General features: G+C 42.2%; 1 protein-coding gene across 2 annotated transcripts in view; it reads left to right on the top strand.

Annotated features, from left to right (window-relative positions):
- Positions 1-27,631, top strand: part of LCORL (ligand dependent nuclear receptor corepressor like) — a 74,485-nt gene that overhangs the window by 5,930 nt on the left and 40,924 nt on the right. For both annotated transcript variants that reach the window (XM_075259781.1, XM_075259790.1), the window contains exons 2-4: positions 23,013-23,078; positions 24,409-24,485; positions 24,568-24,697. In XM_075259781.1, the coding sequence (XP_075115882.1) occupies positions 23,013-23,078; positions 24,409-24,485; positions 24,568-24,697 (273 nt within the window). The remainder of the gene's footprint in view (positions 1-23,012; positions 23,079-24,408; positions 24,486-24,567; positions 24,698-27,631) is intronic.

Here is a 27,631-nt window from a genome sequence, read left to right as displayed (position 1 = left end):
ATAATGGCAAGAGAAAGTTCACAGAGTTTTCCTCCATGGACTTTCTCTTCAAAGTGCTGCAGGAAGAACTGCAATGCGTTCACGCCACGGTTCTTCCCGCAGCGCTTTAGCACTGCGTTTACGGCAGTTTACGGAGCCTTAGCTTAAAGGGGGTTTTCTTAAACCAGCCCTAGTACTGTATAGTAACAGCCTTCTTCCAAGACAAGACAATTCCTCTGCGACTCTTGGCTTTAATACAAATGCAGCCTGAGCTTTACTCCTTTCTGATATTTATAGAGCAGGTCCTATTAAAAAAAAGAACAAACAAAAAAAAAAAAAACGAATAGAGCACAAAGAAGGTTATCCAGAGATTTAACTGTTGTGTGGCATAAATGAAAACTTTACCGCTAAGCCAAATCCCCTTCCCCTGCCTAACTTCTAATTTACGCCCTTTAAAAACAAAAAATGTATATTTACCCATGTGCCTGGGGTGGTCATGTGAAACCCCAAGTACATTTTCTGATTGCCTGGTGACCTCCCGTTTTGCGGTTTCTGGAGATGGGGGGGGGGGGGGGATGTGTTTGTGCACCAGTTGTCCTCTCCTCAATTCCCCTGTTCCTCTCATACTCACCAATGCTCACGCCCTCTTCTGCTGTCCCTTCCTTTACAAGAGATTCAGCCCCTGCGCAATTGAACGCCGGCAGAAGCAAAAAGAAACGGCGTTCTATTGCGAATGCGTGGCCTCTGCCGGCGCTCTACTGCACAGGTGCCAGTTCCGGATCCCAGGTGTGGGCAGAAGAGAGGACAGCGGCACCTCAGTCATCTCCAGGACGACAAGACAGGTAAGTGTGATGGGGTGGGGAGGGGTTTGGGGGACTGAGCTTAGTTAGCTAGGGGGGGGTGTGAGGGAGGATCTGAGTGAACTGCAATGCATCATGGTAGTTGTAGCCTAAGGCAGCAGGAAGCTACCCATGTAAACAAATACAGAGGACACCACGAGCTCCCAGAGAAGGCCAGAAATCACTCAAATCACTGCTAAAGATATTTGAGTGCACTTAGTGCTATCAATGGGCTCATAACAGACCATTTTTAAAAATATTTTTTTTGCCCAGAAAACCCCCCTTTAAATTAAATGGTATTCCCATCTCTCAAAGATCATATTCAGACCTGTAGCCAAAGCTAACTGAAGTGTTTTACCCAATATATTGCTTTCTGTCTTGCTGTGTGCCAGATACAGCTACTTCTCTCTCCTCATTGTTTATACCTGGTTGCCTAGGTTATGGTCCTGTTCACAGGTCCACCATCTATATTTTCTTCAGACAGGTTCTTCACTGCATGTTGCTTTGTTTTCAGCCCTGATAAGGATTAGATATCTTTGTTTAGCAGTTTCTGTTATCTGTGTATGTAAATCCAGAGATTACTGTGCTGTTTAGAACAAGCAAGAGCTCCATGCAAGAATGAGATAAAAATCAGGAAGTGGAGGGGAGAGAAGACAGGAGGACAGCTGCTATCCTGAGATGAAAAAACCCTTTAGGCCGGGTTTACACGGGGTATTTTGGACCGGAATTTGCCGCGGAGGCCGCCTCAGATTCCGGTCCAAGATACGGGTAGCTACAACTTGATGCCGGTACAGTGCACCTACATCCAGTCCCGGTACTCTGCTCCGGATTAGACCCAAATGAATGGGAGGTGTCTTGAGTCAGACGTTTGCGGCTGAACCCGCCGCGGCATCCGTCTGAAGAATGAGCATATCACTTCTTTTTTTCCGGCAGCCGGAACAAACTGCTCCTGGAAAAAAAGAACTGACTGGCTCCCATTGATTTAAATGGGAACCATTTTTTTCAAAATACCCCGTGTGAACTTAGCCTTAACCTTATGTTATCTAGACATTTGTTGAAGCTGGATCCAGAGTTCATCTGGTTCTTACTCCTTGTCATATGATCAGCCCCACTCCCCGTATCACTCCACCTTATCTCTGTTTTCACAGGTAGTTACCTGTGATTTGGGGGCTGGCTAATTATAGTAAAGCTAGCCCCCATAGCATATGAAACCTCCTGTCAAAACAGCAGAGAAGGTGGCGTAACACAGGAGACTGGGGAGAAGGGGGTCTGTTTCTGATTACGTGACAAGGAATTGGAGCCAGTCCAATACTTCTGGGTCCAACTTCAACAAATGTCTGGAACAAGTAAGGATGGTCTTACATGACTAGTGGTTTTTGCTGTCCACAATTTGCTGATCAGCAACACTAATTTTCACTCTCCGCAGACATCCGTGTCCATCTGCAAAGTGTCGTGCAGTGATATCCGTGACTTTGCAGTCCAGTAGTATTCGGTGCAGACCCCGGTGATGGCACAACACGCCATGGATAAAATATCCGGTAGTGAAAGAGTCTGCACTGAATACAATGTGTCTGCAATTGAGAAACCACAATTGTGGACCATTTGCGGATTTAACATATGTTCGTGTAAGGCCAGCCTAAGTCCCTGTATAACCCCTTTTAATATTCTGGAGAATCTCAGGAGGTCCCAAGTGCCAGAATTGAAATCATACTCCATCCGTGGGTAATGTAGGTTTTAGCTATACCTCATGCCAGTTTTCTCTGCTATAGTCGGCCTTATCACTGATGGCGACGATATGGAATACAGAGACTTAAACCGGGACTTTGTTGAATGGTGCCAGCAGAACCACCTCAGGATTAATGCTGGGAAGACCAAGGAGATGGTAGTGGACTTTAGTAAACCGAGAAGTGCTCGAACCCCGGTGGAGATCCAAGGGACATGCATTGAGATAGTCAGGACCTATAAGTATCTGGGTGTGCTCCTCAATAATAAACTAGACTGGGCTGATCACCTGGAGGCGCTGCACACAAAGGGTCACAGCAGACTCTACCTGCTCAGGAGGCTGAGGGCCTTCGGAGTCCAGGGGCCACTTCTTAGGGCCTTTTTCAACTCTGTGGTTGCTTCAGCCATCTTTTTCGGTGTGGCCTGCTGGGGGAGCAGTATATCAACCAGGGACAGAAATAGACTTGACAGGCTGATCAGAAGGGCCAGCTCTGTCCTGGAGAGCCCCCTGGATCCAGTATAGGTGGTGGGTGACAGAAGGATACTGTCTGTGGTGACCTCCATGCGGGAGAACAAATCCCACCCCATGTATAGGACCTTGATGGCACTTGGCAGCACTACAAGTGACCGTCTGCTTCACCCCAAGTGTGAGAAGGAGCGCTATCGCAAGTCCTTCCTTCCAACTGTGACCAGGCTGTATAATCTACATCAGACCGAGCGAAGATCACTCCGCACAGAGAACTAATGATTATGAAGTCTTCCTTCTTTCTCTTCTGTTCCTTAGCTGCTATGGACTCCTAGTATATCTTCTCTTCTCAGCATATCTGTGTCTACTTCTGTAATATATTACTGTGTATTATCCTGTATCTGTATTACTATGCTGCTGTAACATGCTGAAATTTCCCCACTGTGGGACTATTAAAGGATTGTCCTATCTTATCTTAAGTCATAGTAAATCTATTGGGTATAGGCATCCCTGCCTCAGTTTTTTTTCCAGACATGGCGAATATGGTGGAAAGATTATGAAGTAGCACATTTTCTGGTAAAAAATGGGTGTGCACAAAAAATATACAACTGGTGCGTTCACTTTAATAAATTGCCCCCCTGTATTTTTGGCATTTTTTCAGTGCTCCCAATAGACAAGCACAACACTTTTCACTGTGGTTACATAGGACAGCATATTAGGTTCACAGATCTGAAAGCATTTATACTAGGCCAGTGATTCCCAGAGTGGTCTAGGTGGACCCCCAGGGGTCAACGGGAGACTCGACGGGGGTCTAGGTTGGATCTAATCTTCACATTTTTTGATGAGTTTTGGGAATATGGTAGAAATGTAGCAGCAGGGGGTCCATCAACACCAGTAAAATTTTGAAAGTGGTCTACGAGAAAAAAAAGTTTGGGAACCTCTGTACAATGCCGTGAACTGACTGATTTGAATAAAGCCTCCAATATGGGAAATGTCTGGTGCTACCCACACAATATGCCATAAAACTTTCATAGGTGTGGCCAGGTGCTACCGATGGGAGCATCTGGAGAATGGGGATCTCCCAGCCTTCATGGTATGGCCGTTGTGCATGGCTCTCTCCATTTACTTCTAGGTGAGTTCAGAGAATATCTGAGGAGGCATGCAAAGAGCATCTTCCACTCCGGTGGTCATGGCATGGCCATGTATTAAAGGTCAGTCATTTCTATAACTTATCATGTGATAGTAGATTGCTACTGCAAAAAGAATGTGTATGTGTAGTTCACCCTGGCAAAAGGGTTAAACATTGAAAGCCTTAATGGTTCCTCCACTGGAATGTATAAAACATGCTGCTAAAAGCTTCCTTTACTGCAAGAGGAATGCTGGAGATCTTCTCATGAAAAAAAAATATATATATTCCTGGAAAAGAGAAATTGTCTGCTTATTTTTTTTTTTTATAGTTGGGCCTTTGTCCTTGACTGACAACTTGTCGTGTATTATCCTAAACTTATGCTATGACCCATTGCACTGTTGTCCATTATTATGTTTGGTATGTTATTTATCTGTGTGATGGGTGTTTGATATTTGCAGGTATAGAACTGAGTAAAGATTGAAGATTCCTCTCTAAATTGATTCAGATAGGTCATGAATGGAGGAAAAACTTCTAACCTGAAAGATCAATTTATGTTTGTCTTGCCATTTCAAGAATATGGGCACCCTTGCAGAGAAACTTCATGTATTGTTCATGGACTCCTTGAATGCAAAATTAAGCGACTTTGTAAATTTTCTTCATTAAAAAAACCACAAAAGAAAACTATTTGCTTTTGTAGAGCATGTCTAACTTCTTCACAAAGATGGTTAATGTGCTGAATTCAACATGGATTTAACAAGACATCAGCTTTTTCTTGTAGAAAACAGCAGGGAGGGGGGAGGAGGTTGAAAACAGCTGATCAGAGTATGTAGTGGGTGGGAGGCCAGACTACCTAGGATGTAGTTGTAGATGGGGAAGGAAAATACATGGCAGATCACACAGGTTTATATACAGTGGCGTAACTAGGAATGGCGGGCCGTTGAAGACCCTGACAACCCCCCCCCCCCCCCCCCCGCATTCCTGCGCACACTATTGGCCCCTGCACACAGTATTATGCCCCATAGTGGCCTCTGCACACAGTATTATCCACCATAGTGGCCCCTGCACACAGTATTAAGCTCCATTGTTGACACCCACAAACAATTATTATACTCTGGGGTCTGTTACTTACCTGTCACTGGCTCCGATTCACTCCTCGCTGATGGCAGCCATCTTCAATGACCCGTGACAGAGGGGCCTGTGTCACAACGCTTAAGGACGCAGGCCCCAGTCATGTGACGTCAGGGACGTCATACAAATAGGTTCAAAGTCTGCCCAGAGAGGTAAATAACAGTAGTGGTTTTTTTTTTTTTTTTTTCTTTTTTGTTCCCTTACCTCTCCTGGGCCTTTGATCATTATACTTGGGGGGGGGGGGGGTAATGAAAAGACCCCCCCCTTCCCCGAGTATAATAATAGTGTTTGTGGGACCCGTGGCATCACTTACCAATCCTGGCTCGCTGCTACCCCGGTAGTTATGCCCATGGCTATATAATTAGAGAGAGGCTGTTGCAGGGGGATGGACGCTCACACTCTGTTCAGCGTCTTTCTCTGTTAGAGAGAAGGGGCTGAGAAAGGAAACTGCAGTCCAGGAGGTGACTGCGCTACTACCTCGGAACTTGGTAAAGCTACAGCATCCTGGCACAGACCTCACAGCATGTATTAGCCCGGGTTCACACATTGTGTGTTTCCTTAAAGGGATATTCCCAAGAAAGTGATTTTTAAATTTGTAGACAAATAAAAGTTCCACATTTTTTTTAAGTATAAGTAATTAAATATTTTGCAGAGTTTTAAAGATTTCCTCTAAATATCTTGGTCACAGTCTTGTGGTCTTGATCGTTGCCAGTGGATGCAACCATGAATGCAGGAACTTTCTAAGGTCAGACAATCAGCAATGATTTCCTTATCGTAGCGGGGGATATTTTCTGATACAATTAGGGCTCGTTCACACAGGGCAAGAGGGGATGGATTTGTGTCCACATCAGAATCCACCCCTCACAATAGAGGTCTATGTAGACCAGTAGCTTCCTTTTTTCCATGAGTGGTATGTTCCGGCTCACAGAAAAAAACGAGCTGTCCTTTCTTCAGGCGGATTCCACGGCGGAGTCAGCCCCGGCGTCCACCTCGCAGCAGCTCCCTCCGGACTAGGCCCATTCATTTGAGTGTGAAAGTCGTGGCAGGTGTATTTTGGTCCTATTCTGATGCGGCTTCCCACATCAGAATCAGGACCAAAATGTGCGTCGCTTATCCCTGTGTGAACTAGCCCTAAGTGGCCCTGCCTGATAACCCGGCTACAATAAGAAAATCATTGCTGGGTTCCTGACAAGTCCCAGACCATAGAAAGTTTCTGCATTTGTGGTTGTATCCATTGGCAACTGATCAAGACAACAGACTGTCACCACTAAGATGGTTAGAGAAAATCTTTAAAACTCTGCAAAATTTTTAACTACTTATATTTGTGAAAATGTTTAATTTTTGATTATTTAAAAATGTAGATATGATTATGTTCATGGCAATACCCCTTTAAAAACACACACGGTTTTATATAAAAATTGCATGTAGTCTTAAAAACCGTATATGCGTTTTTGCAAAAACACAGCCTTACTGGGATGGAGAAACTAGGATCAGGTTGTAAACTGTGTATTAGGCAGTGTAACCGTAAACGAAAGACTTCAGAAGTAATCGGACATCTTCAAATCTACCTATAGATGTTTTTCGGACATCCCCAATCTCTGGGTATTCATATGGAGTTGTTTCCGTGCTGCAGCTAAAATGTTTCTACCCTTCTGGGAAGGTTTTCTACAGGTTTGGAGTGTGATTGGGAATTTTTGCCCATTATCCCAGAAGAGCATTTGTGAGGTCAGACGCTGATGTTGGATGAGAGAGCCTGTCTCCCAATCTCTGTTGGCCCAATCATGCCTTTATAGTCCTCGAAACCAAGGGCTTATTCACACAACAGTATTTTCACAACTCCCATCGTGCCTTGCTCTGTTTTTGTTGGACTTGCCCTTAGATGTGACTGGGGCATGCTGGGAGTTGTAGTTCCATTGCGTCTGGAGTTCTGAAGGTTGTTGATTCTTGCCCTGTATATTCCCTGAAAGCGGGCAACAGTTATAGATGTCTTAACAGGCTGTTGACAGCAGTGTCCATTTTCTGGCATCACGCAGGATGGGATCACCAGTATGGGATCTGGACCCCACACAGACCAGCTGTGTCAGTCTATTTAAGTAATAGGAGCGGTGCTGCAATTCTCCAAAATCACTAATCTATACACAGGACTGTACTTGAATAAGAGCTGCGTGCGCAGCCCATCTACTACAGCAGCTACTGGTTCCTGAAGGCTGCCAGAACAGCTGATCTGTACAGGTTCTCAGTGTCTGACCCAGTACAGATCAAGAGTTCGGGCACTCACTTGCATTCAATGCTTGTTTTATTCATATGCAAACCAACAGTTAATGGTAACATTTCAGCCCACTTAGGACCTTAATCAGATCATCGAATTGCCAAAGTGAAAAAAAGTAGACAGTATGTATGTGAGCGTGGAGGAATCTGTGGACCGGGCTGCCAAAAGAGATGTGTTATGTGGATAGGTCAGTATGAAAAACCATTTGAGGCTAAGGCCCCACATAGTGGGCGGCAACAAAAAAAAAAGGAAAAAATGCAAGAGACAACACATCAGTTTTTTCCCCGCAGTGCTTTTCATTGAAAGTCCATGGAGGTTTCCTCAGTTCACACGATGTGGAGCCATGGCCTGAACTTGGAAACCCCTTTTAAAGGGATTCAATCATTAAAATGGAATTTTTTAAGAGGCTCTTCTTCTCCTACCTTTAGACGTACTCCATGCTGCCGTTCTGTAGATATCCTGGTTTTCTTTGGTATGCTAATGAGTTCTGGCAGCACTGGGGGCGTCGCTAGTGCTGCGAGAAAACTCTCCAGCAATGGCCTCTTTTGTCTTCTAACACGCCCTCTCCACAACATCTTCTTCCAATGGCTTCTTCTGGCTTTAAATGGCACGCATGCAGAGCAGACTGCACATGCCTGTGGCCATTTTCTTGTGAACGCTTACACTAGCTTACTACGGCCACAAGAAAATGGCCGCAGACATGCGAGATCGGTCCCCAGTGCTGCAAGAGAACTCATTAGCGTACTGAAGAAAACCGAGATATCTACGGAACGACGGCGAGGATAAGTCATCCAAAGGTAGGAAAAGAATAGCCTTTCTTAAGGCTATTCCTACGTTTTAGGGGGGAAAAAATCCATTTTAATGATTGAATCCCTTTTAAAGAATACTTTTAATCATACAGTTGCACCTAAAGATGGCAGGTACACATAAAACACGTTTCCAAAAAATAGTGTAAATAAACGTATATACCCTAATAAGCATCAACCAGAACTTGCCGCTATAATGCTAGAAAAACTAAAAATTTTTGAGTATCTAAAAATCCAACATATATACAACCACCTTCGACAAAGCAGGAATATAAAACAATTGCACAAACTCAAATATACAACTAAAGTGCAAACAAAGGCAAATCCTTTATGCAAATAAAATGTCAGCTGTGATGAGGTTCATACACACCACAAGTCTGCATTCACAGCTGTATGTTTAAAATGAAGAGAAAAAAAGATGCCAAAATCGCAGGAACTCTCCAGAAATCGGGCATTATATGACAGAACATTATGTGTTAGTACCGAGTGGTTTAAAAGAACCTTATGGCTAAGGCCCCACATGGTGCTCCACGGCAAAAAGTGCTGTGGGGAAAACCATGGCAGCAATGTATCACAGTTCTTCTCACAGCGCTACAGATAAAGTTTGCAGAGGTTTCCTCTGCAGACTTTCTGTTTCAATTATACCTATGGGGAAACCGCCGGTGTTTCCATAGGTATAATTGACATGCTGCGATTTCCAAAACCACAATGATTTTGGAAATCTGCAAGTGTCTGCAGCACATTTTTTACTGCAAAGTGGGCATAGGATTTTCTAGAATCCCATCCAGTTTGCTTTGATTGTAAAACACTGCGATTATTTAATTTTTCCCCCGCTGCAGGTAAATTGCAGTGTTCCCACGACGTGTGGCCCTGGCCTACAGCAACTCCAACTACTACAACTCTTCAGTTGGTTTTAGCACCCAGTATGCTATTCAGGTGTTCTACTGCCAGGTGGGTATTCCTGGACTGTGGCATGCACTCCATTACAGCCAACCTAACTTAGCTTTGTGGGTGCTGAAAATAGCAGGAATGATGGGGGCTAGAGAAAAAATTGAATTTGCTGTAGTCAGAGGAAATGTATATGGTAGATGATGTGGTGGATGGCAGGTGTTTAAGGATAGTGCCTGTTCTGCTGCAAAGTGTCCATCATAGCTACTGGGTCTCCGCTCTATTCTACAGAAGAGATCCAGGGGTAATGCTTGCGATCAGAGTTCACTTTGTTCGCGGGCGTTGCAAGTTAGGACCCCTCTCCCCAAAGTGTAAAAATTCCACCTGTGGCCGGTACCTTGTATGGTGTAGGACGGCTCCTCTGCAGGGTCATTGTGAAAGCTGTCCTGTTTCTATGAAAGCTGGGAGCGTTAAGACTCCCAGGCCCACCATTGTAATCTAGCTATTGAGGCAGGTCTATGTCCAGCCTCAATAGCTTTGTTACGAATTTCCCATAGATTGCAGTACAGATGGCTGTGTGCGGTCTGTGTTCCATGAATGCAGAATATGCTGTCCTTTTCTGTCTATCTGGAACTGCTTTTTGGGTCCATCACATTCACCCATAGAGGTTAATGGGGCTATGAAGAGAAAACCTATTGCATGGATCCATGAAAAACATGGCTTGGCTGTGTGAATAGTGTCTTAAGTATCTTTAGTGTAAACTTTTCCTTTTTGAAAGGTTTTGTTTTTTCCTTCGTTCCCATGTGTCATGATTTGACCGTTTCTTTGTATTTACCTCTGTATTAAGTGTGCATTCAGTTCCCTTAATAACCCTCTAAACAAACGCGGGCTTTGGCCAGATTTGCTTTTATTGTTTGGGTCAAGTGTCAGAAATTACCTTCAAGTAACATATAAGCCTGTGTATTGTCCCATTGTGTAAGAACAAAAGTATGCTTTGTACCAGGAAATTAAAGAATCTTTGCTGAATCCTTCAGGGTTGATATTGGGAAATTTAATATTACCGTATATACTCGAGTATAAGCCGACCCAAATATAAGTCGAGGCCCCTAATTTTACCACAAAATTGGGAAAACTTATTGACTCAAAACTTATTGACTGTAAGCCTAGGGGGGGGAATGTAGCAGCTACTGGTAATTTTTCAAAAATTAAAATGGTCGGAGTTTTTGGGTGCAGTAGTTGCAGGGGGGGGTGTTTTGGTTGTTTGTCTGCCCCTTCCCTGAGCTTGAGGACTGAGTTTTTTCCCCCACTTGGAATTCAGTCTGGCTGGATATAGGGTATCTGCAGTGCTCCTATTAACCCCTACCTGACAGAACAGGAGCACTGCAGATCCCCTATATTCAGTAGACCGGGCACTGTCAGACACAGGGATACCTAATGTGTATGTGCTTCACAGTCATTTTCTACTTTTATATGTATTCTAGGGAAAGGAGGGATTTACAACTTTAATTTTAAAACTGTGCTTAAAAACTCGTCTTAAACTCGAGTATATACGGTAGTTTTATTTTTTATTTTTCTTCCCATGTGTCATGATTTTTGTTTCCTTTGTATTTACCTCTATTAAGTGTGTATTCAGTTCCCTAACCCTCTATAGAAACACGGGCTTTGGCCAGGCTTGCCTCTATTATTCGGGTTAAGTGTTAGGCTTATGTGTTACTTGACAGTAATTTCTGTGTATTCAATTGTGGAACAAAACGAAACAATGTGGTTTGTACCAGAAAATCTAAGACCCTCCGCTAAGTCCAGGCTGGGTTGATTTGGGACATTTACTTTTTATTTTTAATTTTATAAATTCACTTGCTTTTGTTCAAGTCCTTAAAATACGTTTATCCTGTACAAGTACCATGTTTCTCCAAAAATAAGACAGGGTCTTATATTTATTTACTTTTTGTCCGAAAAAATGAGTGCTTATTTTTGGGGTAAGTCTTAATTTTTTTATTTATTTATTTATTTTTTTTGAGCAATCCTCACACATTTGATCGCTTTTTACCAGAGGCAAAACATCGATTTAAATAGCAGTTGATAAATTTTGATATTTATTTTTATTTTCCCACTGTGGCATTCATGTATGGAAAAAATATTTATGAATTTGTAGCTCACTTTTTTTTTTTTTTTTGGACACAGGAATACCTAATGTGTATGTGTTTCACAGAAATGTTTGTTTTATACATATGCTAGTGAAAGTGGGTATTTCAAGGGTTATGTGTGTGTGTGTGTGTGTGTGTGTGTATGTGTGTGTGTGTATATATATATATATATATATATATATATATATATATATATATATATATATATATATATATATATGCGCTGTATATAATTTTAACTTCATTTTTTTTTAACCTTCCCCAAAGAACTTGAACCTGCAATTGTTCCATAGACTGAAATGAAATTGTATTGCGGTCTGAGAGATTTACTACATTACTATTGAGGCTTGTCTTCGACTTTGATCACTGGTATTAGCTCTAGGTCTCTGCTGTCGCAGTGGGAACTGGCTCTGGGGCAGATCTAATACTTTGGGGGGAAGGGGCGGGGGGGGGGGGGTCTGACACTAAATGCAATGCTTACCAATACAGTGGATCCTGATAGCAAAGACCCGGCGCTACTTCCCGCCATCTGTAACCCTTTCCCGACATCTTTAACCCCTTCCCGAAATCTGCTGTACAATTGCGGCGGATGTCGGGTGTTTAACTATGGAGGCTGTGGTTTTATACAGCAGATACCCGGCGCTAATGCCCGCGATCGGTGCCCATGCATTAACCCCTCTGGCGCCTCGGTCAAAGCTGACCGAGGTACTATTTTCCCAGTGAACGCAGGCACCCGGAGCAAGCTCCGGGGCCTGTGTCCCGTTTCTATGACAGACAGAAGTCTTGTGAAGGCTCCCCGGCCTGTCATTCTATACTTTTATATTGCACGCTACGCTATGTACGGGAAACACTGTAGCGAGAAAAAAGTCAAGTGCCAAACCACGGTTTATTTATTTTTTTTTTTTTTAACTGTTTTGCCTCTGATAAAAAATTGAATTAAAAATGAAAAAAGCAATAGCTATTCCCGAAAATGGTATAACTGAAAAGTACACCAGACCCTACAAAAAAGACTCCAATTGCGTTCCTGTACATGGAAGTATAAAAAAGTGAAGGCTGTCAGAATATGGCGACTTTTAGAAAAATATTTTGCCACAGTTTTGGATTTTTAAGGGGTTAATATGTAAATGAAATCATATAAATTTGGTATCCTCGCAATCGTACTGAAATATTAAATACAGGTGATGTCGTTTTGGCTGCACAGTGAACACCGTAAAAATGAAGCCCATAAGAAAGTCGCACAAATTCACTTTTTCTTCAGATCTACCCCATTCAGAATTTTTTTCCAGCTTCCTAGTACATTGTACAGAATAATAAATGGCAGCATCATGAAGAAAAATTTGTCCCGCAAACATTAAGACCTCGTATGGCTCGGAGAGCAGAGAAATTAAAAAAATAAAAATGTTATGGGATTCGGAAGGAGGGGAGTCAAAAACGAATAATCGAAAGATGCCCTTGGCGGGAAGGGGTTAAGGACTCGGTATCTGTCGTAATCACACGGCAGATGTTGGGAAGGAGTTAAGCCCAACTGTAACTAGGGCTTATTTTTGGAATAGGGCTTATATTTCAAGCATACTCCAAAAAAACCCCTGAGAAACTGGGTATATGCTTGCTGTGTAAATATAAATAACTATAATTTTTTTGGCCAGCGTACTTCTCGTGTGTGTGTGGGTGGGGGGGTGTTTTCTTCACTCATCGAGCACTTTTTGGTTCTTATTAGCATCATTGGTCCGACTGTCCGGTGAGGTTTCCTGTTAGAACGGAAGTGGTGAGGGTTTAGTGAAGTGAGTAACATTTGTTTTTTTTCCCCTATCATGTTTTGCTTTCCCTTTTATAAATGAATGCCTTCCTAAACACTTTGTAATTTAAAAAAACAAACAAAATCTAATATATTATACACTTCTGAATGTATACTGTAATGTAACTGCAAGTTGTGCATGGCTACATAGAAATGAATAGGAAATATGGTAATGGCTACGTAATACAACAAAGTGTTCTTTTATCAGATGTTGTTTTTGTTCGGATTCGTCCATGCAGAGTATAAGACACAGTACTAATATTTCAGAATTGTACTTCAGTTTTTGGCTGGCTTTTATCATTCTACTTGTGTGGGTTTCCTTGGAGGCTTCTGGATCTCTGAAGAAAACCTTACCAGATGTTTCCTGTTGTGTTTGTGGTTGTCTTGTCCATTGCTAAAACTGTTTAACGGACAATTAGTGTAACTTTTTGTTAAGCAGTGATCAATGATAAGACAGTGCTGTATCCCTGCTGTAGTGACACACAACCTTTGTTCCGACTGTAGTGTGCCTGTGAATTGTCCTCCAATGGTAGATGTTTGGTTAAAGGGGGCCTGCCATGAAGTACAAGATGCTACATGATCTACATAATTTGATATCCAACTGGTATGAGCAGTTTTGCAGGCAGCTGGGAAAAATGGCTTTCATGTGGACGAAAGAGAGAACCTCTTAATGGCAGGAAATGGTATAAACTAGAAGAAAACGTCACCTTTAACTTCTGCTATCTGGTCTCTACCAGTTCGGAAGAGGTGACCTCAGCAGCCACGTGCCGTGTGTGTATTTAGGTCAGTCATTGACTGCAGTTGTAACGTGATGACAAACAGGACCAGAGATAAGCCCAAACTATAACATATCCCCTGCCATTAAAATATTTCTTTTAAAAATAAATCTGAGAGCCCCTTTTAAAGGGAGTGTGTCAGCAGAAAAAGTGCTATCAGACTGACAGTCCCTTGTAAGGCTCTTTCTGCACTTTCCAAAAAATGCCATTTTTATGAAAATCAGAATTTTACAACTTTTTTTTATTTTTTTTAAATACTCAAACTAGCTTAAAAGGGCTTTAGTGGCGTGTCCGCACCCTCTGCTCTACGTAACCAGCTCTGACGAGAGAAGAGAAGCCCCCAAAGCCCTTTTTAAGCTAAACTGTATAAAAATTAAATGTTCATTTTCCTGAATCTGGGATCTTTGGATAGTGTTGCAACCACCCTACAAGCAACTGTCATTTGTTTGATACTGCTGACAGAATTCCTATAAAGTTTTCCCCCATTAAAAGCCTTGATAAGTGACTCTGCCAAACTAGGGATGCCCGGATTCTTAATTCCTTATCAGTATGGGGAGAACGCTCAAGCTTCTTGGTCGGAGCTTGTATGGTGTCCTTGGTCAGATTTAAATCTAGGACCGCAGCGCTGTAGGGCATCAGTACTAACCACTGACTATAATGGATCTGCTAAGGGTCCGCCATTTTCAAGTTAAAAGTGATGAAAAGAAGAGTTGAACTTGAGCTAAGCATTTTTACAGCGCCTGACAGATTAGCTATATAGGGGTGGGTCATAAGCTAACAAGCTTCCATTTGCAAACAGCTTCGTGGTGGAAGGTTTCTGCTGCAGCAAGCTGCTTTCTGACCAAAAATAAAACCTTTTAACTACCGCTGTTTTTATGTTTTTTTTTACCATTTGCATTGCAGTATAGCTCATGAAAGTGAAGGATATCATACTTAAGTGTTGTATGTTAAATGTTAGTGTTTCTGTTGTATTCAGAAATCTGTATTTCCCAAAAGCTGCTGGTTCTGGAAAGCGATCCTTTCTTTAAAAGTGAACATTTTGGTTTACAAAATAAAGAAAGGAACGCACAAATCTGAATCATGGCTTCATGGAAATCTTTGCAGGCAGAATTCTCAAAAGTACCATAAAATGACATAAGCCCAAAAATGAAATTTGAGTCATGTTTTAAGATTGTCATAAATTGTAGTAATTAAAATTCCTGCACTTCATGCTGTACAACATGTAGGGAGAGCTTTTACTTGTGAACTGTGAAACTTTGGTGTTTAGGAAGAAATATTGTAGACTAGCAGAAGGACCCGGCTTCGCATGGGTATATTTTCATTTTTTGTTTGTGTAGTGGCCCTATAAGAATTGCCCAGTTTTGCACGCATGTGGTTTGTGTGTGTCTCCACCCGCGACTTTGTCTGCGTGTTGTTGGTGTCAATGGTTTGCCTGCTGCGGCGTTTCAGCAGCTTTTAAGCTTTCCTGCTGCTGAACTTGTTCCTCATGCTGTGCCTGTGATTGTTCCGGCATCTCAGCAGCTTGCTGGGATTACATAGAATGAGTGTGGTGTTGACATTGATGATCCGCCTGCTCCAGCGTTTCGGCAGCTGTTAAGCTGGCCTATCACTGAACGAATTCATCACGCTGTGCCCGTGATTGTTCCGGCATCTCAGCAACTCACTGGGAATCCATATAATGAGCGTGTTGGTGTCGATGATCCGTGCTCTGGCGTTTCGGCAGCTAAACTGGTCTGCCACTGAACTCATTCCTCATGCTGTGCCTGTGATTATTCTGGCATCTCAGCAGTTCGCTGGGACACCATATGATGAGTGTGTTGTTGGTGCCGTTGATCCCCATCAGCTCCGCTTGAGGAGAGCTTTGTGACTTCTGGCTACCTTCATAGCTGTTTTAGAATTTTGCAACAAATTAGAATTTCTTTTTCCCTACATGTTTAATATTAGCAAACTGCTAATTTGGATTAAAGGTGTTTTCCCATCCAGTGGGTCAGCCTGGAGCAGATCAGATAATATGCAAATGTGTGTACACAATCCACTGAGGGTTAGCTGAGTGTTTACATGGAAAGATAACAGCCCTGGCTTTCTCAGAAGCTGAGATAAGAGCAGTGTAATATAGTATGTGAACATAAATTCATAACTGTCCTGAAGCCATGTCATTTACCGGCATAAAAAGTAGCCTATGTGTTAATCGAGGTTACAATCTATCTCTGTGCTGAATTTAAAGGGGCTCTATCAGCAAAATCATGCTGATAGAGCCCCACATATGCGTGCATAGCCTTTAAAAAGGCTATTCAGGCACCGGTAAAGTTATATTAAACTACCCCCCCGTTTTAAAATAATAACCTAAAAAAGAATGTGCTCTACTTACGGATCGTGCACGCTGGGCGGGCATTCAGGGCGAGTCTTCATCTTCTTCCACGCCTCTTCTTCCTCCGATGTCCTCGGGTCCTGTCTTCCTCTGGCACTTGCTCGCGGACACTGATAAAAATAAAATAGCTTGGGCGCATGCGCAGTAGCACGCGGCTTCTACTACGGCTACTGCGCATGCGCCCAGGCTATTTTTTTTTTTCAATGTCTGCGAGCAAGCGCCGGATGAGGACGGGACCGGAGGACATCGGAGGAAGAAGAGGCGGGGAAGAAGATGAAGACACACCCTGAATGCCTGCCCAGCGTGCACGATCCGTAAGTAGAGCACATTCTTTTTTAGGTTATTTTAAAACGGGGGAGGGGGTAGTTTAATATAACTTTACCGGTAACTGAATAGCCTTTTTAAAGGCTATGCACGCATATGTGGGGCTCTATCAGCATGATTTTGCTGATAGAGCCCCTTTAATTCAAATCCGTTCAGCCGTTTTTGCGTGATTGAATAACAAACATCCAAGCTTGTAGGATATAATATTTGTAGGATGTTAAGTCTTTCTCAAAATACAATATATACACTAACCTTACTATCTAAAGAGCCTCGAAAAATAAACTTTTTTTATTTTTTATTTTTCCTTGTATTTTCCTTAATATAAATGACTGGTCCATCAGGCCATTTAAAGGGGTCAGTAAGGATTAGCTGCTGCACGTCCATGAGATGAGGAAGCAGCCATGTTTTCTAATCCTGAATAACCCCTTTAATAGTCCCAAATTTGTTTTTCATAACAATATTGGGCCCTCACAGTTCATATACTGATAACCTATCATGTGAATAGGTCATCTTTATGAAAAATGCACAAGGAACTGGAAAATCCTTTAAAGGGATCCTATCATTAAAACTAAATTTTTTTTTCTCAATAACACTTTGGAATAGCCTTAAGAAAGGCTATTTAATCTCCTACCTTTAGATGTCTTCTCCGTGCCACTGTTCGGTATAAATCCTGGTTTTCGTCGTTATGCAAATGAGTTCTCTCGCAGCACTGGGGGCATCCCCAATGCTGTGAGAGAACTCTCCAGCTCCGCCTTCATCTTCTTCAGGAATGTCCTCTTCACGCGTCTTCATCCGGCGCAGGCAGTCAAACTCCTAGGCCTAGGGCAAAGCCGGCTGCGCATGCCCTCCGGCCACAAGAAAATGGCCACTTACAGTACTGTGTAAGCGGCCATTTTTTGTGGCTGGCGGGCATGCGCAGTCTGCTTTGCCCGAGGCCTAGAAGTTTGAAGCTAGTGCTGGAGGAAGACTCGTGAAGAGGACATTCCTGAAGAAGATGGAGGCGGCGCTGGAGAGTTCTCTCACAGCATTGGGGACTGGAGCCCGCCCCCAGTGCTGCGAGATATCTCATTTGCATATCAACGAAAACCAGGATTTATACTGAATGGCGGCGCAGAGAAGACATCTAAAGGTAGGAGACGAATCGCCTTTCTTAATGCAATTCCTACGTGTTAGTGAAAAAATAAATGAGTTTCAATGGATCCCTTTAACCCTATATCAGTGATTACAAGAATGGGGAAGGGGGGTCTCCATTCACTTGAGCCACTAGTGGACAACTATTCTTGTGATCACTGGGGGTCCCGATGGTCAGACCCTTACTGATCAGCACTTATCACTTGCCCTGTGGATAAAAGATAAGTGTAATTTGTGGTAAAACCACTTTAAAGGAAATCTGTCACCAAGTTTGGGGCCCTGAAACCACCACAGTAGGTGCTTGGGCTGCTGGGGTTTAGGACCTCAATTCTTAGTCGTATCCATCCCTCCATTTGCGTTTAAAGGGGTTATCTGATATAAGATGAGTGGGCGTCTGATTCCACTCCCCAAGATTATCTGTAGCAAGACAGCGCAGCTCTCTAATATTTACACGCTGCTGACTTGCCGTACAAACTGCAGAAGCCGGGGTGGTTTACATGGTACAAACTGGTGGTTTAGGTTCCCTGTTTTTTTTTTTTTTTTCCTTTGTAAATCCTCCTCCATTTCTTATAGCTTTTCCCCTAACCATGGAGCATGAAGAGTCATTTGTTTGTGATAGACCATAGTTATTTCTATTGTGACATTGTATCATGTGCTTAAGGCATAGCCCGGTGGGGGTGTACGTTTGGATATCACTTTGTAACAAAATCCGAGACGTCACTCAGCAATAATGGGGTAATTCAGCCTAGAAAATGTCTCTTTCTGGTTCCCAGTATGCTATTAATTTTGCTTTACAGTTAATTTACACACGCTGAAGAGCGTCTTAATTGGCTTTCTATTATTTGTATCAAGCATCTGGAAATATTTAGAGGAAACATACACTGAAATATCTGGATTATGGCTTTCATTCAGAATCTGCTGAATGTGAGGTTTAGGAACTAATAGCTCATCGCATAGCGTGTAGATAAAAAGACGGGCTTTTATTATAATCTATATCCAGTAGATGTACGATTCACAGGTAGCCACTGCCACTATAGACTGTAATCTGTTGTCTATGAAAGTCTTATGGCCTGGCCACTAAAATAGTTTTAGCAAATTCTCTGCCCTAGCAGAAATCCTAGGAGAGCATGCATGGCCTCTAAGGCCATGTTCACATGATGGAATGTGCTGCTGATTTTGTGGCGGATCCAGCCCGATTCTGCCTCCCATTGTTTTCAGTGAAATCGAACTACGAATAAATAAGCGTTCTTCTTGATATTCTGCAAATTTCGCGACCCTAGACTTCCCGCCTAAATAGACTGTCGCAGTGGAGGTCGAAGAAGGTCCCTGGTGCTCCGGTGTCCGTTTCGGCTTGCGACATGCCTTTGCTGCTGGAAGTCTTGATTCACACATAACCAGTGAGGTCAATCGGTCACCTCATCGGTGACTGGAAAGGACCTGGTGATGTTACTGACTTAAGATATCAGGTCCCTTCCTGCTGTCGCTGGTGTGTGCCACATGTCTTGGGCACAGACAGTCTCTATTAAATATAGTACCATTAATTCCATGGTGCTCTACATTTGGGGGTTTACATACAGTACACAAAATATACAAATAACTATAATACTAACAGTGACCGACTGGTACAGCAGGATAGAGGGCCCTGCCCGCGAGGGCTTAGTCTGAGGGAAGAGCGATAGAGACAGAAGGGGAGGGGAGAGACTGTTCAGGTGGTGACAGTAGTGTTATGGAGGTTATAGGCCTTCCTGAATAGGTGAGTCTTCAGGGCCTTCTTCATACATACGGTGTGTGTACACACACACACACACACACACACACACACACACACACACACACACACACACACATACACACACACACACACATATATATATATAGATATATATATAGATAGATAGATATATAGATATATATATAATTTTAGTTTAAATATATTAGAATCAAGGGAATAAGGAAGTGAGAGGGATCATGAGATAAGGAGATGCAAGAATATACAGGGAAAGAGGAAAACACAAAAGAAATAAAATATGATTACAATTGAGTGCGACTGTGACGACCCTAAGGGCTAGTTCACACGGGGACAAGGAGGCAGATTTAGACAGCAGATGGTCTACAATGGTGGTCTATGTAGAGGGCTTTGTTTTTTTTTTTTTACTCTAGCGTTTTTTCCCGCTAGATGGAAAAAGAAGCGACATGACCTTTCTTCAGGCGTTTTTCGCCTGAAGAAAGCAATAGCAGTGAATGGGAAGCGAAAAACGCACGTTTTCTCCGCGTTTTGTTTTGCATAAAAAAGCATCGCAGTTTTTTGCAAAAAAAAAAAAGTGCAGGAAAAAACGCGATGGATTTTTTGCATCCCATTCACTTTACGGGAGGGGAAAATCACCTGGTGTTTTTGGAAGCTGTTTTTACAAAAAAAAAAACGCTCCACAAAAAGCGCAGCAAGGTCCAAAAAACGCTTCCTAATTAAAAAGTGTTTTTTTTTTTCAGGACCAAAATAAGCCACGTGTAATTTACGTGTGGACTAGCCCTAAGCCATCAGCGAGCAAAATCAAGCTGCTGCACAATAAAGGTCCCAAACATTCTACACCGCCATAAATATACCTGTAATACCGTTAATAGTAGTAGTAGAGAATTCCACAGAGAACAAGTCTTTAATCCTAGAATAAAGGTTCAGTCAAGATGGTGGATGGATTACTTCCCTCCAGTCCAATGAAATAACACATTGGGAAGCTGTCAAACAGTGGAGGAGCCGCCTGGCAGCCATCCTCTCCAACGATGGGGAGAGATTGAGGAGATAAAGCTCTGATGTCAAGGGGAGATCTCTATCAAAGTGGGCTTCCTTCCAGAATGGGGTTATAAGGGGGCAAATCCAGAAGATATGGAATACGGATCCACCGATACAAGCTAAGAATGCTGTGTTTTCTAGAATACTTGTTGGCCCATTGGGCTCGGGGGTGAAGCGCTGTTGGCCAGACCCTCTGATGAAGAATAATGTAGCAGAATACAAAGCTGCAGAATACATTACAGGCCAAGTCCTCGGGAGCAGTGGGCGCCTTTCTCTATAAAGTCATCCTACTGGACAACTCCTTTCAATAAAACTGAAAGTTGCTCTTTAATACACTTTGAAGTAGATGGTAGGTAAAGGGATTTTCCATGACTTTTATAGTGTTGGTCAATCGATCTCCGATCAGTGGGGGATCCGGCTCCTTTTATTTATTTTTTTTTCCAGTTTTGAGAACTTTCAGGTTTTTTTTGTGTATTAGAGATGTAACGCTGAACGCTTTCCTGCTGTTATTCCCTTGTATTTCACTCCATAAATTGACACAAGGTAATTTTAACCTACAGAATGTATAGAGGTATTAAGAAATTTTCTGATTCCATGGAAACTGTATTTGTGTCATATACATTATTCATCAGTTCCTATGGAAACACAAGTGATAAGTGGTCAGTTGCTTACAGGTTTAATGGAGCAGTACATACAATCCAATCTGTATCGGGGGAGGCCGTATCTATCCCTTTATTCTCTGTAAACTTGATTTTGCAGGCATATGTCACTGTTAACATTCTTGCATTAATGGTCACCTCCTTGTGTGTCCTTAGTCTTGGTAATTGGCCGGGTTTTTAGTCTTTCGCTATCTGATCTTCTCCAGGTCATTCACATAAGGAAAAAATGCGGCAGAATGCCTAAGTGATCTCGGAGAAGTAGGGCTATTTAGTGAATCCTTACATGGCCCTGTAGGGCTTAGCTTTATGCTGTGTCTTATGTGTGTTCCTGTATTTTACTCATTTGTTACATGTGTACCACACATTCCACTGTATCTAGATGGAGCCGGGATGTAGTTTTGACCATATGCATCTGTTACCAGCGCTATATAGAGGATGCGGAGAGCAGGGTAACGATACCTCCTGATCCACGTTCTAGTGCTATCTAGTGCCATTATTGCACATGCCTAGTAGTCAGCCCCGTTGTGTGTATTGTCCTGGGCTCTCTACACCAATTACTACTCCACTGCTTCCTTTTGTTCTGAGTTGTGTGAGAAGAGACTTGGTATAAAGAGTTATTGCACTCTCAGGTACTTGTGAAATGCACCATTTCTTTCCCCCCAATCTATGCTGCTTTACGGCAATGGCCATAAGGCCGGGTTCATACAGGGCTTTTTGGTCCCTCCGCCTCAGGTTCCAGTCCAAAATATGGGTAGCTGTGACTGGATGCCGGTGCATCAGCATCTGGTCGCGCACTCTGCTCTGGATTAGGCCCAAATGAATGGGCCTAGTCAGGAGGAGGGAGTGTCTTCAGGTGGATTCACGATGCGACCTGGCCTGAAGAATGAGCATCTCACTACTTTTTCCGAGAGCCGGAACAAACCGCCCTCGGAAAAAAGAACTGACCGCAATGGGAGCCGTCTTTTTGGTCAGGATTTTGAGGTGGATACGGCCTCAAAATTCTGACCAAAATACCCAGTATGAACTCAGCCTTAGATGGTGCTGTGATGGAAAGCCTCTGGCATAGCGCTCCATATGTATGAAACGCCAGCAATTGCCTGAACTGGTGAGAGACGTGAGGTAGGGGTTTGACACTGATAAACAGAAACTGAGGGGATTGTACTAGCGTGCTTTTTATCCACCCAAAAATATTTATTTTTGGCTCCAGCTGTAGTTGTGCCAAAACGGTAAGAATCTGCCTCAAAAACCGTCTCCCATTATTTATTGCTATGGGAGGCAGTAGCATCATGACAGATACGGCTTTGCAACACCAATAAAAATAAATGGGAGGGAGAAAACACATTGCGGTTTTTGGATGCACTTAAGCACTGGGCGATTTTCCAGGCTTATCCTCAAAACAGAGTGCGGGAGGGGGGAAAAAAACGCAAAAAAAATGTGTTCCAATTCCCGAAGCAAATTTTTCAGCGTCCAAAAATATCTGTGTGAACTTTAGCTTAATTTTCTACTAGACTGGCAGCCAACAGTACAGGCTTCCATCACGTTATGCATTGAGGGTAAAATTATTTAGATTTTTATATTGCTATACAAACATCCCCCTTCCCTTTTTTTTTTTCTTTCTTTCAACCGTGCGTGTTTTATGGGAGGAACAAAGTTCCATGATCTCTTGAATAATAATGAAAGTACTGAATGAAATGACAATATAAGGTTTTTGCCACTGAAAATATGACCTCACACATCTTGTAAGTTTTCCTGGTAATGTTACTTGATGAATGAACTTATATTTGTATACATTTTGTATTTGCAGGTTTCGAGAGCATTCTAGAAGGGCTGTATGGACCAGGATTACGTAAAGACCTCAGTTTATTTGATGGTAAGTAGGGGTATTCCAATAATGGCTGCAATCCTTATGAATGGCGTTGTGGTGTAGCCTGTGGACTATCGCTCTGTACGCTGAATGGGACTGTACATAGACTTATTCCATGGTTTATTATGTAGGTTTGAGAAATAATGCAGTGGCTCGAACAGTGTTTGATGATTGGTGCAGATTTATCCTTTTCCAGATTTTCATTTTTTAACACTAGTATCTGGCTCTTATCATTTTTTTTTTTTTTTTTATGTGAACCCAGCCTTAATTTTTTTGACTGTTAAGTGATATGTATTAGAGAAAAAAATGTTAAGAGGACCTTTTACCACCTCCAACTATTCAGGTCCTTAGAATCTGTTAGTAGTCACTGCTCCACTGATTCCAGTGCAGTTAAATTTTTCTCTCTAGCCCCACCATAGTTAGTTTTGGTTCCCGATGCTATTTAAGCTCTGTAATGTCAGGTGGGTGGTGTCAGACAGGGAGTGTGACTCAGAGCTCCAATCAGAGGCAGCCAGTGTCAGAGCTCAGAGTCACACCCTTTGTCTGCTTCTGCCTGACACCTCCCTCCTGACAGTACAGAACTTAAATAATGTATTAGGCACCAAAACTAACAGCACTGATTACTCAGGAATGCTGGGAACTAGAGAGAATATTCCAACTGCAATGAAAACAGTGGAGCAGCAGCTATTAAATGATGTAAACAGCTGGATTTGTTGGATTTGGTATTTTGGTTAAGGCTATAACTGTTTATTTTTTTGGCAGGTTTATTCAGATAATTTTTGCTTTTTTTGTGATACATAAGGCTTTATTTTTGTCTTTTTTTTGTTTTATTTATTTTTAATGTTTTGGCCCCTTTCCCTACCTAATAGTCATGATAAACCATTTTAACGTTGCCTCTATTCTACTGATTTTCCTTGTGACTTGGGCTATTGGGGTTGATCACATGATTACTTCACTGGGCAGATTTCATAGCTGTACTCACAGCGCTTATTTTGTCCTATGTGTACAATGATTGGGAAGGCAGGAATGGTGATAAACCTGACTCCTTAGCCAGGCTAGTAGCTCCTTCTGCCATTGGTTACAGTATCACACAAAGGGGTGTTGTTGTCCAGGGTCAACTTTTCAAAACCGCTGTATTGCGGTTGCCCCCAGGTATATTTTCAGTGGAAATCATCCTTCCAACTTCATGCCAAAAGTAATGTCAATGTAGGCTTTGATCGTGGCATGGAAAAACTTGTCGCCATCATTACATTTACTTTCATTACTAGACAGTCGTTGTCTCCCATACATCTGCAAATTTACTAAATGGCGTTTTGCACAATTTTTTTTCCCTTAGACTGTGAACCAGAAGAACTTGCTGACTGGTGTGTGGATGATAAATGTTCGTTATGTAACCTCCGCAAGGATACAAATGTAAGTATTTCTGCCTTTCACGGCCCCCTATAACGTTAGTGCTGACAGAGTAAGGTAACGTCATACTATATTTCCTTGCTAGGATTACACACCATCAGGCGGTTCTGCACAGTCCACACCTACAGGGGAACTGATATCTCAGGGCCAGTTCAACACAGAGAAAACTGAATGCCAAGCTGAAAATTATTTAAATGCACTCTTTCTTAAGAAAGGTATGTATTTTCTTATATGGCTTGTGACATTCACTCGAAATGTTTCTTTATAGAGGAGTTGCTCTTGAAAGGGGTTATACATTCACTTGAATGGAGCTTACCTGTATATCAGGCGTAGTCCATGGTAAAGAGTGGTGCTCTTTCTAGAACAAACACCCCATTTATGATGTATTATATGGACAAAAGTATTGGGACAACCACATGTTACAACCTACAGGAATTTTCGAAACTCAGTTTTAAATATATAGGCATTTATAAGCAATTGCCCCAAAGGCCCCACCCCTTGTTGCTCAAAACAGCTCTACTCTTCTGGGATGGCTGTGCACAAAAATTTTGAATTGGAAATTTTTGCACCTTCAGTCACAGAGAATTTGTGAGTTAAGGCCCTGATGTTGGACAAGAGAGCCTGGCTCACAATCTCCAATCTAGTTAGTGCCAAAGGTAGAGATTATGGCTTTGAGTGGGCCAGTCTAGTAGGCTACTTCTTCCAAACCAAGCTCTCCAATCCATGCCTTTATGGACCCTGCTGTGTGCACTAGGACACATTGATGATGGAGCAGAAAATGGCTCTTACAAGACTGTTCCCACGAAGTTTGAAGCATACAATTGTCCAAAGTGTTTAAGATTTCGCTTCCTTGGAACAGACGGGCCTCGCACTAATACCTAAAAACAACCCCAAAGCATTATTTCTTCTCCACCAATCTTTACAGTTGGCACATTGCTTTTAGGCAGATGTCATTCTCCTGGCATTCACCAAACCCAGACTCTTATACCAGGCTGCCAGGGATGGAGAAGCAGCTTGATAAAACATGTTCCAGAGGCGTGGCATGCGTTACACCACTCTATCCAATGCTTGGCGATGTAAGGTTTGTATAGAGCTCTTTGTCCATGGAAAACCATGAAGTATAGCTCCCAGCAGAGTGTTAGGGCTAGTTCACACGGGGTTCCGCGTGAACACATTCCGTCACGGCTTTCCGCTCCGAATTAGGCCCAAATGAATGGGCCTAGTCCAGAGGGTGGTGTCGCGAGGCGGATGCTGCGGTTGAATTGGCCGTGGAATCAGTCTGAAGAAAGGGCAGCTCACTTCTTTTTTCCGTGAGCGGGAACAAACCGCTCACGGAAAGAGGAATTGACCGGCTCCCATTGATTTCATTGGGAGGCGGCAGGATTTTGACATGGATTCCGCGTCAAAATCCTGACCATTTTGCCGCGTGTGAACTAGCCCTTAACAACCTTTACGAACTACGCTCCTCAGTACTTTGCGACACCGTGCTGTAATTTTTTATTTTTTTTTGAGGTCTGACTTCACTTCATGGCTTAGTAGCTATGGTTTCTAAACATGCTTCCACTTTTTAATGTTACTACAAACATCGTGGAATATCATGGAAGGAAGAAATGTCCCAAACTGACTTGTTGGGGCAGGAGCAACAAGGACAATCTCATTTAAAATGTACTACAGTCAAATTTAGTGAGCAGTTCAGAATAACCCATGGCAACATGGCTAGGTGCTGGGTTTACAAGGTGCAACTGTCAAGAAAAATGCATGTATTTTGTATGAAAAACGCATATGTGCTTTTCAAAAACATGAACGTTTTTCGGAAATGCATATGCTTTTATATTTTAATTGATACCAAGCCATACACCTGTGGCAGTGGGACTGAATGAATCTCCTGCCTTAATGGTTAAGAGACATGTCCCAATACTTACCTCCATATAGGTTATGCCTCTGTCACTCTTCCACACTTTTACACAGATATGTGGACTCTAGTGGCTTCAAAATAAAAATATAAAATTTAACAATTTTAAATATCAAGAATATAAAATTTTACTTCAATAAGTCAGATGTTTTGCCTCGCTAGCTGTGCAGCCCTTTTTTGCACATAAAAGCTCAGCCGTGCAACTTGGATATGGCTTTGGATCTCTGATATGCTGCCCTAGTGATTGGTTGTTTGCAGAGTCTAATTGTAAATGTATGCACATTGAGAATTGTGTGTATTACGCATTTAGCTTCATTTTTTTTTAATTCTGCAATTTATAAGTCTTAATGCGTAACCTCAATTAAAAAAAAAACTTTTCATAATTAAAAAGTACTTATAATTAAAGAAACTATTATTCTAAAGAAACTTTGTGATATAGGATGATGAAAAAGCTGTTTCCTTCTCCACATATTAGACTGCTCACCTCCTCCGTATCAATTTATTTATATAGACTCAATCTAGTATTCACCTAACACTCAGAAATCCATGAAGAGGGGAGGAGGAAGAGGAGGCTGGTATAGATTTATCGCATCATTCTGTGCAGGGATAGACCCTTGAAAGGTAGCAGCGTCAGAAGAGCTCCCTGAGCGTAGCAGCGTTTAGGAGCTGCAGTTATTTGTGTGAGTTTTCTAGCAGTCTCCTCCCCTTTCCTCTCCATAGACTTCTGTGTTAAAAACTAAGCCAATCTGATAAGTAGAGAAAGAAACCTATTTATTTGATAAGTTTTATTAGAATGTTATATTCTCCTGTAGTATTAATTTCTGAAGGTACGCTTTTGATGTGGAAATTACGTATATATATATATATATATATATATATATATATATATCTGAGTTTTCCCAAAAACAGCCATACTTATATTTGTAAACAAAGTTAAATGCTTCTCAATAATTTTAAAATTTTGCAGTTTTAAAGGTTTTCTAAAAACAAAAGACTGTCGCCACAAAGACTGTTAAATAGGTTGGATTGATGCTAACATAAATGTAGGAATTTTCGGTGGTCTGGTACTTGTCAAAAACCTAACCATGATTTTCTGTCTGCTTCTGTGTTCCTGCAATAGAAGATAACTCAATAAAGAAGTCATGGTTTGGCACTTGTCAGAAACCCAGCCATAGAAAGTTCATGGTTATATCCATTGACATCTGATCTAGACCAAAGGTTGTCACCACTAAGATGG

The sequence above is a fragment of the Leptodactylus fuscus genome, chromosome 1 (assembly GCF_031893055.1).
Source record: "Leptodactylus fuscus isolate aLepFus1 chromosome 1, aLepFus1.hap2, whole genome shotgun sequence".
Taxonomy (NCBI): domain Eukaryota; kingdom Metazoa; phylum Chordata; class Amphibia; order Anura; family Leptodactylidae; genus Leptodactylus; species Leptodactylus fuscus.
This window is presented reverse-complemented; position numbering and strand designations above follow the sequence as displayed.